General features: G+C 43.2%; 1 protein-coding gene across 1 annotated transcript in view; it reads right to left on the bottom strand.

Moving 5' to 3' along the window:
- Nucleotides 1–13,444, bottom strand: part of RAD21L1 (RAD21 cohesin complex component like 1) — a 744,671-nt gene that overhangs the window by 361,884 nt on the left and 369,343 nt on the right. Inside the window, exon 8 of the mRNA XM_030213443.1 lies at nt 3,684–3,782. Coding sequence (XP_030069303.1) covers nt 3,684–3,782 — 99 coding nt within the window. The remainder of the gene's footprint in view (nt 1–3,683; nt 3,783–13,444) is intronic.

Below are 13,444 nucleotides of genomic sequence, written 5' to 3'. Positions count from 1 at the left end.
AATTTTCAACCTATTTGATTCAAGGCTCTTCTTAATATACAATGCTACCCCTCCACCAATTCGATCCACCCTATCACTAAGATATAATTTGTACCCCGGTATGACAGTGTCCGCACTGGTTAACCTTCTTCCACCAGGTCTCAGAGATGCCTATTTTATCTAATTTTTCATTTAGTGCAATATATTCTAACTCTCCGATCTTATTTCTTAGGCTCCAGGCATTCGCATATAGACATTTCAAAGTATGTTTGTTGTTCCTATTTACATCATGCTCAGTACTTGACAGTATGAATTTGGAATCTTTTGTTTGATTTTTATTTTTATTTAAGGACACCTGATCAACTACGGTCTCTTTTGCAACCTCACTATAGGGATACCCTATCTTCCCTGTTTTGGTGATATCTTTGAAAGATACCTTATCCCGAACCATGCGCTTTTGAGGGCTTATCGGCCTTCCCCCAGTTTCTAGTTTAAAAGCTGCTCTATCTCCTTTTTAAATGCCGATGCCAGCAGCCTGGTCACACCCTGGTTAAGGTGGAGCCCATCCTTTCAGAATAGGCTCCCCCTTCCCCCCAATGTTGCCCAGTTTCTAACAAATCTAAAACCCTCCTCCCTGCACCATCGTCTCATCCACGCATTGATACTTCGGAGCTCTGTCTGTCTCTTAGGCCTTGGGCGTGGAACGGGTAGCACTTCAGAAAATGCTACTCTAGAGGTCCTGGACTTGAGCTTTCTACCCAAGAGCCTAAATTTGGCTTCCAGAACCTCTCTCCCACATTTTCCTAAATCATTGGTACCCACATGTACCGAAACAGCTGGCTCCTCCCCAGCACTTTCTAAAATCCTATCTAGGTGACGTGTGAGGTCCGCCACCTTCACACCAGGCAGACAAGTGACCAGGCGATCATCACGCCCACCAGCCACCCAGCTATCTACATGCCTAATCATCAAATCACCATCCAGCAACAAAAAATAACCTTCAAACTGACTTAGGAGCCCCAACAACTTAGAAAAGAAAGAGTGATCATACACATTAAGAGCAAGCAACAATTTAACTCTGTAACCTTCCCGGCCAGACTAAACTAGATCTTGTAGTGCCTGCTAGAGTCTATCTGTTAATGCTGTGGTACAAAGTTCAAGTTTTAAAACTAAGGGGAAAAGACTATGGAGATTAGTTGATAAAATTTGCTTTTTATATTTTTATTTTGCCTATCACTAACCTCCTTTAAACCTCAATCTTTAAGTTCCCACAGCACAAAGCAAAATTGTGTTCACTTACCAGAGAAGTGTCCTCTTCCCTCAGAACTTCTCAGAATGAAAGTTTGAATCTAAGGGGCCTTTCTTAAACAGGCTCTTTGAAGCTAACTCAGCAACCTATGCAAATATTCTACTTCCCCACACCTTAGTTAACACCTTATTTAGGTCACTGGACGTGCTACCTCTCCAGCAACCAAAGAACAAAAAATAACTGCCTTTAATAACAAGAGTTTTTGGCTGTTAAGTTTCTACCTCTAGAAAAGGTTTCAGTTTAAAACTATGGGGAAATGCCTATTTCTAGAGAAAATTTCAGTTTAAAACTATGGAAAAAGGGTTCTACTCTATAGCAACTAGTTAATAATGCTTGCTTTTCTCTCCCTCTCTTTCTCTCTCTTTTTATTCCTCCTTAATGCTAAACTAGGTCCTGCTTGCTTTTCCCTCTCTTGTTAAATAAGAGTCAGAAAAGTACTGGGGCAGGTTAAAACTTTAAAAAAACAGTGCCAATATCAGTTAACTCTATTTGGAAAAAATTGCTGTTCTAAAATTAATCAGATATCTTATTCTAGGGCTGCATATTTAATGTGTTTTAAAAATGAGATTAATTAAATTGTTAACTCATGTTAATTTTAATATGTTATTCGCATTACGCTCCCTGCTCCTTGCCCGCTATATGGGTCTCTCTGTTTCTCCCTTTGACCTCTTCTTTCAGCTTCCTTCTTCTGGTATCTTCTTCTCCTGCTTCTGCCTCCACCCCTCCTCCTCCCCCCCCCCAACCACATACATGAATGCACGTGCTCTGGCATCTCCCTCTCCCTGGTGGTCCCAGCTTGCCTTTATTGTCTGCAGCACTAGATTAATGCTACTTCTTTTGAGCAGGGAGCACTCCCTCTGTAGCATCCTGCCGACAGGAAACAGGAAGTTCCATCAGAGGAGGCAGAAGCTACAGAAGGAGGGCTCCCAGCTCGTGAGAAGTAGCTTGCATCTAGTGCTGCAGACAGTAAAAGCAAGCAGGGAGAATTGGGGAGAGTTAGAGCCTAAGTGCAGGGGGAGAGAAGAGGCAGATAAAGATGCTGGAACTCACAGGAGAAATAAATTAAACAGATTGACTCGGGGTGGGGAAAGGGAGGAGGATAGTGTGAGATGCCAGAGTGCATACAAAGTAGAGGGGAAATAAAGCTAAGCCAGACCAGGCAGAGATGCCAGGATATGAAATAGGGGATGGGATAAACAACAAGGGAGATGGTGCCCATGGAGGGGAGGAGAAGGTGCCCTTGGAGGGGAGGGGAGATCGTGCCCTTGGTGGGGAAAGGGGTTGGCTACAGAGGGGAGGAGAATGGAAGAGAAGAAATGGTGCTCATGGAGAGGAGAGAAGGGGAAGAAAGAATGAGGAGATGGTGCCCATGGAGGGGAGGGAAATGGAAATGAGACAGGAGCAGATAGTGCCCATGGAGAGGATGAAGGGAAGAGAGATATGGAAAACTAGACAAATTTCAGGAGGAAGAAAACTAGAAGAAAGCTGAACTTGAAAGATGGATACAGGGCAGGAAGTGAAGAAGAGAAGAAAGAAATAATGAATTGATAGGATGCCCTGGAAACAGAGTTCAGAGCACAGAGAGAGAAGCAGAACCAGAAGCAGGGAACATGTGATCAGAAAAAAAGTCAACAGACAACAAAGGTAAGAAAAATTATTTTATTTTCGGTTTAGTAATTGAATGTGCCGGTTTTAAGAATTTACACCTGCTGTATATATTTTGCACTATACAGGAGGAAATGTGCTTAATCATGCGATTAAACATTTTAATCGATATGCAGCCCTACTTTATTAACTCTAATCAACTTAATTTTCAAAATCACAGACTTAACCTGTTAAATCTTTGAATATCTAGTCCACCAGTAAAACTTACCTGCAAACCTTGTCTCAATACAGAGAAGTTAAAGTTTGTCCCCGATTACTCAGGCTATGAGTATTTATGCTCAGAACCTTACGTGTACTTCCCATTGCCTTGTCTTTTCTCTGTTTAGCCTTGTAGCTGTTCCTTTTGTCCTCCCTGTTACTAGTTTTTTGCCTTGTGAGAGCATAACTTTTGTGCATGTTTTCCACTAAGTTTGCTTGTCTTTCAGGTGTATATTTAACAAATGTTTACAAAATAAATGTGTGTCCCTTCTGTGCTGTTTATAAAATTAAAGTATGTTAGTCTATTATATGTACTCATCTCTGAAGTAAACATCTTAAGTCCTTAAATCTCACATCATACTGTGTAATACATGCCTTATACCATATTGGTAGCTCTTTCCTGGATTATTTCTACTCTTATCTATATCTTTTCAGAGGTGTATTATTCAGAACCAGTCACAATACTCCACACATGCATTCAAGAATGATTTGTAATGAGGTATTTTGCATAAACAAATATATCCCCACTTACCCATAGAATTGTTTTCAAAAGCCGGAGGAAGAGGAATTTCTTTACTTATGCCCAGAACATCTTCTGTTAGTACATCTTGTTCAGTACTTAACAAATTGTCTTAAAAAAATACATACTATATTAGTGATGAGCAGCAAATAGTAGTCCCACTGTTACTGTAGCTGTAATCTCCAGATCTTGACAATTTTCACGTGTGGGGGGGGGGGGGGGGGGGGGGGCATTCCAATACAAAGGAAAGCCAGCATGAGATCATGTTAGCTGCTTGTAAATGGAAACAATACAATAAAATAAATCAACTATTAATAATTCTGGAAAAGAGAGGAGTGTAGTGATTACCAGAATTAAATTACAGGTTAGAAACAGATGAACACATAAGATTTCTCCTGTTATATGGACATCTATATACACAGTCTTCAGTTTCTTCACATGCCACTATGTACGTACCCGGGTATCTGAAGAAACATTTCTCTACATTCTTATATACTAGAAGGCCGATATTTAGCTTGTGATTTGTTGTGATTGTCATGCTACTAACCAGTGCAAGCAGAACTTGACCCAGATATTCAATGCTGGGCCTAATCTCGGCACTGGCATGGAATATCTGGGGTTTGCATGGCTGCTTACAGTTATCCAGTGCAGGCTGTTATTCAGACCAGAGCCCAGATAAAGTCTGGACTGTGTTTTTTTGCTGTCCTAACTTCATCCACTTTGTTATTTGTTTAGTGGTATGAATATGACTGGATAAACTCTGGCTTCGCTTGACTCTGCCCACAGACCACCCCTGGCACTGCTGCAGTCTCCTCTGATTTTCCGCAGCATTATGTGGTTATGTGCCAATGAAAATCCAAGGATCACCTGGTCAGCAGAAGATAACTGGTTCACCATCAATAGCCTTGGGAATGCAGCCACATAAATGGGTGACATCATCTGGACAGGTCCCAGTGGCGGTGCTCTTCCATAGCTCAGGCGAAAGGTTCCCCAGAGCATGCACAGGGGCTCCTGTGCTGAAAACCAGCTACCCTCCTCCTCTGAGCTTAATTGTTTTTTCCATTTCCAACAGTTGGCAGCTCACCCTCACACAAACAACAAAATAAATAAAGGAACTAATTAAACTGGACAGAAAGAAACCAAAGCAGTATACCAAACAGCTAGGGGCCTGGATTCAAACAGAACCCCCCTTACAGCAGGAACTCTGACCCCTCTCTGTTCCAATGGACCTGAAACTGGCACTTGCAGGATCCAAATTGCCAACTTCTGTACAAGTGCCATGAGCACCAGCAGACCAGTTGCTGAAACCATGCTGGCTCCTCCATGAAGGAGAAGAGGGGGAAGTCAGCTCCATGTCAGCACAGCTGTGCTCCTGTACTGACCCTGCTTTGCTCAGCCAAGATCTCCTTGAAGCTGGAGTCTGTCACTGGCATAGTACCCCCAAGACACACGCTGGAAGAAAAGACCAAAAACCTCAGTTCATTGCTGCCTCCAAGGCTGGGCAGGCCACCCTGGCTCCCACTGTGGCCTGTTCCCCGGCAGATCGCAGAGCAGCAAAAATTTCAAAGAGACATGTCCAATTCCTTTAAAGACACAGCATTTGCCAATGCATCCCCAACATCCACTGCAGCTCCTGGACCCATAGAAACTGGCATTAGAGGAATCAATGTTGATGGTTTGGACTTAAAAGCACTAAAAATTCATTCACACTGTTTTTCTTGACTAAGACCTCTCTATGACATCTGTCATCACAAATTACAATGAAAGGGCTTGTGGTTGGCCCCAGGCACTGCAAGCACCAATTATGGGTATCCATTGTTGATATGGTCTTGCCACATTAAGTGTACTTCTTAAGGCTAATGGGAGCTTTTTTTCTGAGACACAACACTACAGTGAAATCAAAAGACTTATTTGTGAAAAATCACACCCAACTGGGGCACCATATCCTAACTATGTGGTCATGAAAAAAGAAATAAAAACTGGTTGAACAGCCAAAAATCTACTTTAGGAACTATGAGGACACTGGGAACCTACAAGACTGACAGGATATAAAACCAATTTACTTCAAGTTTAAAAAAAAATACATGTTGAAAAGGAACTACAGTGACATGTCTGACGAACTCTGCAGAAAAATTAAGACTAAATCGGCCTATGCATGTCAGCACAGGAATCTTTTTAAAAGAAGTTCTCTCATGCCAGCCTTTGCTGGTGATATCACCCATCTGTGAGGACTTGTCATCCTGCTTGACTTTGGAGAAAGGAAGTTTCTGGTGAAATTCACTCTGAACTTTCTAAGGTGCAAAGGTTTGATTGGAAATGGACAAGATCTGAAGAGTGGTCTAATTGTGAACCTCATGAAGATCTATCTCCATCACCTGACCCCCAAAACTGGTTATTCCCTGTGCCTGACAAGTTTTTTTCTAAAGTCCAACATCTACAGTTAAGTTATTTTGCAGGTGTCAGTGGCCATGGTGAAGGCTTTGACATCATCCTGCATTAAGTAAGGGGTCATATAGGCCATGCTACTCCCCTCTTACCATAACAAAATATATTCCCCCTGGTTCTCTTGAGGGACAGAAAAAGAAAAAGACTGTATTTTATGATTATATTTATTTAGATTTGATATACTGCTTTTGCCGACAGGCAGATCAAAGCGGTTTACAAATAAAATAATTAATGTAGAAAAGAATGTCAAAAGTTTAACAGGAAAGAATCATTCAGATATCTTTATTCAGTTAACTTTAATCACCAGAAGGTGTGCAAGTAATCTACAACACGGAAATTTTGAAAAGACAATCCAATAATGCACGCACCTTAGGCTTCATGAACACTTAGTGAGCAGGTGTGTCAAGGGCACATGAAAAGAATGAGGCAAGAACTCATGCTGTAGCACAAATCGGGCTGTTATCAAAAGTTATTATTAGGAGAGCGACACATTTACAAGAGTAGAAAACAAATGTAAGGAAAACTGAGAAGTAGCATGGCCAGGAGCTTTTCCTACAAAAGTATGGAAGTCAGTAAAATAGAATCATATGACCATCTGTGAGGCTGACCACATCTGATACACAGAGAATAAAAGGTTCAGAATGATAATTTGTTTATATCTAAATTGTCTATTTATTACAGTAACATTAAATCCAAAGCTGTCATATATCTGGATATTAACTTTATTTACTTTCCTTTCCAAATCATATCTTAAGATTAATTACAAATTATTCTTACAGTTAGAATATAAATGGGCCAATATTCAAAGCAAAGTTATGTGCTTGCCAGTGGGCAGGGAATGCATAACTAGCATATCCCTAGATTTTTAATTTATACGTATATCAGTTTGTACAAATCGCTAAACGGCCAGATAATATCCCTATAATTAAGAAGAAATTAGATCTTACCTGCTAATTTTTGTTTTATCTTTAGTCTCACCAGATCAGTCCAGAACTTGTGAGTTGCTTACTATCTCTGACCAGTAGAAGGAAATAGAAAACAAAGAATTGTGCTTTGGTCTTAAAGACTCCAGTATTTGGACAACAAAGAAGTGAAAATGTTCAAAACAGACATAGGAAACCAGAAGAACTTAAACTCGAATGTAGGAGACAATGCATAGAAATAACCAAAAACATAGCTGAGAGTAGAAAGAAGGATGGGTATCTAGACTGGTCTAGTGGGACCAAAGGAAAAAAAATTAGCAGGTAATATATAATTTCTCCTTTCTTAGCATTCCCCAGACCAGTCTAGAACTTGCAGGATGTCACAAAGCAGTCCTCACAATGAGTGGGAAACAGCTGCTGCTGCCCATAACAACTGACACCCTAAAACAAGCATCCTCCCAAAATAAGCGAAGATACTTACCTGTACCAGGTATTCTCCAAGGACAACAGGATTCACAATCCATGTCACCCAGTCTGGTATTTTGCCAAAGCTAAAATGAGAGCTTTGTGGACTGCGAGCCACGCTCCACCGTGCATACTAAAGTGCTTTCCCACCCATCTTGCGAACATGCGTGGGATAATTCAAACATGCGTGGGATAAATTCAAACATACGTGGGATAAACACAAAGGAATCCTGTTTAGAAGGAATGGTTCCATGGAATCTTAGCAGAGATTGGGTGGCGATGCCGATAATTGGGAAGCAAAACCGGTGATGGGCAGACTTCTACGGTCTATGCGCTGATTGTGACTGAATAGATAGGGATGGGCTGGAGTGTAAATTTTAAGCTTCAGAACTTAGTACAAGAACAGTACTGGGCAGACTTCTACGGTCTGTGCCCTGAGAAAGGCAAGGACAAATCGAACTCGGGTATACATATAAAATATCACATAACATATAAAATGAGTTTATCTTGTTGGGCAGACTGGATGGACTGTACAGGTCTTTATCTGCTGTCGTTTACTATGTTACTATGAACGCGGTCTCATCAGTTTAATACTAAAGCAAAAAATACAAGTAAAACTAACAAAGGAGACAACTCCAAGGGGAGGTGGGAGGGACTATGAGAATATGAAGCTTGCTGTCCTTGGAGAATACCTGCTACAGTTAAGTATCTTCGCTTTCTCAGAGGACAAGCAGGCTTATCTATTCTAACAAGTGAGGAATCCCTAGCATCCAGGCTCACCAAAACCAACAAACGCTGGTCAATTGGGCCTCACAATGGTGAAGACATAACAGAGATTAACCTGAAACTATATACAATATAACTAAGAGTGCAGCCTGGAACAGAATAAAAGGGACCTAGGAGGGTGGAGTTGGATTCTAGACCCCAAACAGATTCTGCAACACTGTCTGCCCAAACTGACTCTCAAGTCAGGTATCCTGTCAAGGCAGTAGTATTATGTGAAAATGTGGACTGAAAATCACGTTGCAGCTTTGCAAATTTCCTCAATGGAGGCTGACCTCAAGTGGGCTACCAATGCAGCTATGGATCTGACATTATGAGCTGTGACATGACCCTCCAAGGCCAGACGAGCCTGGGCACAAGTGAAGGAAATGCAATCTGCCAGCCAAAATGAAATGGTGCGTTTCCCGATGGTGACCCCCATCCTGTTGGGATCAAAAGAAACAAAAAGTTGGGCAGACTGTCTGTGGGCCCTTGTCCGCTTCATGTAGTAATGCTCTCTTGCAATCCAAGGTGTGCAAGCTGCTTTCGATAGGATGGGCATGAGGTCAGGGAAAGAATGTTGGCAAGACAATTGACTGGCTCAGATGGAAATCAGACACCACTTTTGGAAGGAACTTAGGATGCGTGCGGAGGACTACTCTGTTGTGATGAAACTTAGTATAAGATGCATCCATCACTAAGGCCTGAAGCTAACTGACCCTACAAGCTGAAGTAACAGCCAGCAAAAAAATGGCATTCCAGTTTAAGTACTTCAGATGACAGGAATTCAGAGGATCAAAAGAAGCTTTCATCAGCAAGGGGAGAACGACGTTGAGATCCCATGACACTGGAGGAGGTCTGACAGGGGGCTTTCACAAAAGCAAACCTCTCATGAAGTGAAAAACTAAAGGCTGTCCAGAGATGGGTTTACCTTCTACACGTTGATAAGCACTAATTGGACTAAGGTGAACCCTTGCGGAGTTGGTCTTGAGACCAGAGTCTGATAAGTGTAGAAGGTATTCAAGCAGGGCCTGCATAGGGCATGTAAGGGGATCTACGGCCTTGCTCTCACACCAGACGGCAAACCTCCTCCATTTAAAAGAATAACACCTCTTAGTGGAATCTTTCCATCCAAAAGACCCAAGGAAGCGAATTCTATGCTCTCAACATCCAAGATGTGAGAACCAGAAACTGGAGGTTGGGATGTAGAAGTGACCCCTCGTGTGATAAGGGTCAGAAAACACTCCAATCTCTATGGTTCTTCGGAGGATAATTCCAGAAGAAGAGGGAACCATATCTGTTGCAGCTACTACGGTGCAATTACAATCATGGTTCTGCGGTCTTGCTTGAGTTTCAACAAAGTTTTTCCTACTAGAGGTATTGGAGGAAACGCATACAGAAGGCCTATCTCCAATTGAGGAGGAAGGCATCTGACGCTAGTCTGCTATGGGCCTGAAGCCTGGAACAGAACTGAGGGATCTAGTAGGTTGAGCTGAGTGGCAAAATGATCAACTGAGAGGGTGCCCCAGCTCGGAAGATCTTGCTGACTATGCCCATATATAGAGACCACTCGTGCGGTTGCATTATCTTGCTCGGTCTGTCGGCCAGGGTATTGTTTGTGCCCTTTATACAAAATTCAGTACAGGCTGTAATTCCAAAGGTAGGTAATCAAATACTATACACACTGAAAAACAGCCTAGGCCGTTTTTCAGTGTGTATAGTATTGTTTATGCCCGCCAGATAAGTGGCTCGAAAGAACGTGCCATGTTGGTGAGCCCAATGCCACATCTGGACAGCCTCCTGACACAAAGGGCGTGATCCAGTGGCTCCCTGCTTGTTCGTGTAATACATTGCAACTTGATTGCCTGTTTGAATGAGAACAATTTGATGAGATAGCTGATCTCTGAAAGTCTTTAGAGCGTTCCAGATCGCCCAAAGCTCCAGGAGGTTGATCTTAAGATTCGTTTCATGGGAGGACAAGCTCTTCTAGTGTGAAGCCCATCTACATGAGCTCCCCTTCTCAGGAGAGATGCATCCGTTGTCAGCACTTTTTGTGGCTGAGGAATTTTGAATGGAAGCCCCAGAGTAAAACTGGAACAAATTGTCCACCACTGAAGAGAGCATACAAGCTCCGGGTACACTTGAATAACATCTTCCAGACTCTGCATGGCTTGATACCACTGAGAAGCCAGGGTCCATTGAGCTGATCTCATGTGAAGACGTATCATGGGTGTAACGTACACTGTGGAAGCCATGTGGCCCAGCAATCTCAACATCTGCGAAACTGTGACCTGCTGAGAGGCACAAATCTTGGACGCCAGTGAGACAAGATTGTCTGCTCTTATTTCAAGGAGGTAGGCTCGAACCCTCCGTGTGTCGAGCTGGGCTCCTATGAACTCCAATCACTAGACAGGGTGTAGATGGGACTTAGGGTAGTTTAAAATGAACCCTAGTAGCTCTAGCACACAAATAGTCATCCACATGGACTCCCAGACTTTCCTCCCTATGAGGAAAGGCTGAAACGACTTAGGCTCTTCAGCTTGGAGAAAAGATGGCTGAGGGGAGATATGATAGAGGTATATAAAATACTGAGTGGAGCAGAACGGGTAGATGTGAATTGCTTGTTTAATCTTTCCAAAAATGCTAGTAGTGGGGCACGCAATGAAACTACAAAGTAGTAAATTTAAAACGAATCAGAGAAAATATTTCTTCACTCAACATGTAATTAAACTCTGGAATTCGTTGCCAGAGAATGTGGTAAAAGCAGTTAGCTTAGTGGGGTTTAAAAAATGTTTGGATAGCTTCCTAAAAGAAAATCAATAAGCCATTATTAAAATGGACTTGGGAAAATTTACTGCTTATTTCTGGGATAAGCAGCATAAAATGTATTGTACTGTTGTGGGATCTTGCCAGGTACTTGTGACCTGGATTGACCACTGATGGAAACAGGATACTGGGCTTGATAGACCTTCGGTCTGTCCCAGTATGGCAACACTTATATACTTATGTACCAGTCAATCATCGAGATACGGGAACAACTCCCAGTTTGTGTAGCGATGCTGCAACTACCACTAGACACTTGGTAAAGACCCTGGGAACTGACACGAGGACAAAAGGCAACACACGATACTGAAAGTAATGTGTTCCCAGGCAAAATTGAAGATACTTCCGGTGGACTGGAAGTATCAGAATATGAGTATATGCATCCTTTAAGTCCAGAGAGAATAGCAAATCATTTTTCTAAATCATTGGGAGAAGGGTGCTCAGGGAAACCATCCTGAACTTTTCTCAGACTAGAAATATCTTCAGGGTCTTTAGGTCTAGGATGGGACGCATCTCCCGTCTTCTTCTGCACAAGGAAGTACCTGGAATAGAATCCCCGCCCTTCTTCCACTGGTGGAACAGGTTCAACTGCATGGGTCTTTAGAAGGGCGGAGAGTTCCTCTACAAGTACCTGCCTGTGTTGAGCGCTGAATGAATGAGCTCTCAACAGGCAATTTGGAGGTTTGAGATGCCAATTGAGGGTGTATCAGAGACAATTTGAAGGACCCACCAGTCGTAAGTTATAAGAGGTCACCTTTGGTGAAAAACATTTTAGCCTCCCCCAACCGGCAAGTCATCCAGGATGGACACTTGAACTGCAGCTATGCTCTGCTGGAGCCAGTCAAAAGCATGTCCCTTGCTTTGACTGGGGAGCAGCAGGGGCCTTAGGCGCACGCTGTTAACATAAACAAGCGCACTGGGGCTGAGCTTGAATAGGCTGGCAAGCTGAAGGAGTGTACCTACGCATAGAACAGTAGTTGGGACCACATCTTTGGCTTGCCAAAAACCCTCCTAGTGTTATGATTCTGCCGGATAGGCAGAGGAATTTTTGGGACTCACTCCTGATTGGCTTGTCAGGGGCTGAGCCAGCAGAACCTTGATCCATTTAAGCCTGCCATTTCCCTGCAATCATTGCTTTGGCGTTGATTGCTCTGATTGATTTGCTGAAGCCAGCCTGTGCATGGGCGCTTGCGTTCACACTGGAGTTTAGCCTTTCTCCTCGTGCTGGGTATTTCCAGCATGAACCTGATTGCCTCACTCCCCACACCTGGTTTGCTTTCTCCTGCTCTAACGTAGTACTGTCTGGGGTAAGCTTGTGCCTTAAGTCATTTCAGTTTGATTGTTTAACTTTCTCTCCCTCGGTGTTCCCTTTGTTGTGCTGAGCTCCTGCTCTGCTCCCTGTGGTTCTGCCTCTCCCTGTCCTTGTATTTTGCTCTTGTTTGTTTGTTTTAGTTCTCTTTGTTTGCTGTAGCTATCTCTTGTGTTTGGGGAGCAGCGTTCCTTTTCTGGTCTGTGTGTGTCAAGGCAGCTTCCTGTTTGCTTACTCTCCCCTTTATCTTTGTCTGCTGAGTAGCTTTGCCCTGTTTTTTCCCTTTAGCAGTTCCATTTTTCCCTTGGGGGCTGTGGGGCCAGCTTTGTGTATTCCTCAGGTAGTTCTCCCTTTCCCTTTGTATGCTGTATTGTCAGCCTAGTTTATTCCCTTGTGGGGGCTCCCTATAACGTTGTATGCTGTAGGTACAGCCTATTTCCTTTGTGTGCTGAATGGTTCAGCCTAGTGTGTATTCCTTAGGTAGTTCTCCCTTTCCCTTTGTATGCTATATAGTCAGCCTAGTGTAATCCCTTGTGGGGGCTCCCTGTATTGCTGTATGCTGTAGGTACAGCCTAGTTCCCTTGTTTGCTGAATGGTTCAGCCTAGAATGTATTCCTATAGTTGGTTTCCTTTTTCCTTGAGTGCTGTGTTGTATAAGCCTAGAGTGTTTCCTTCTGGTGCTTCCTGTATTCTTGTTCGCCTGTGGCACAGCCTTGTATACCTTTAGAGGCTTCTGCCTCTCACCCTTTCCTTTGTGACTCTACTCTGCACTGTGTGCGCTGCTTGTGGCCCAGTTCCGTGTTGTTCTTTCTTCCTTCCCAGAGTGTGACTCGGTTCCCGGTCGGCCATGAGGCCTGTTTGCTTGGTCTCTGCGTGAGTGGGTTCCCGATCAGCCGTGAGGCCTGCCTGAATGCTCTATTTCCCACTTTCTGGTGGTGCCTGTTGGCTGTTGTGAGTATCAGTGGTTTGGTGGCTGGGGTGGTGCATAGGGCATGTTCGGTCCACCCTAGGTCTTGGCCAAAATCCTATACTAGGCCTCAGCCTGG

Source organism: Microcaecilia unicolor, chromosome 8 (genome assembly GCF_901765095.1).
Source record: "Microcaecilia unicolor chromosome 8, aMicUni1.1, whole genome shotgun sequence".
NCBI lineage: Eukaryota > Metazoa > Chordata > Amphibia > Gymnophiona > Siphonopidae > Microcaecilia > Microcaecilia unicolor.
The sequence above is the reverse complement of the archived record's forward strand: the minus strand, read 5'-3'. Positions and strand labels throughout refer to the sequence as shown.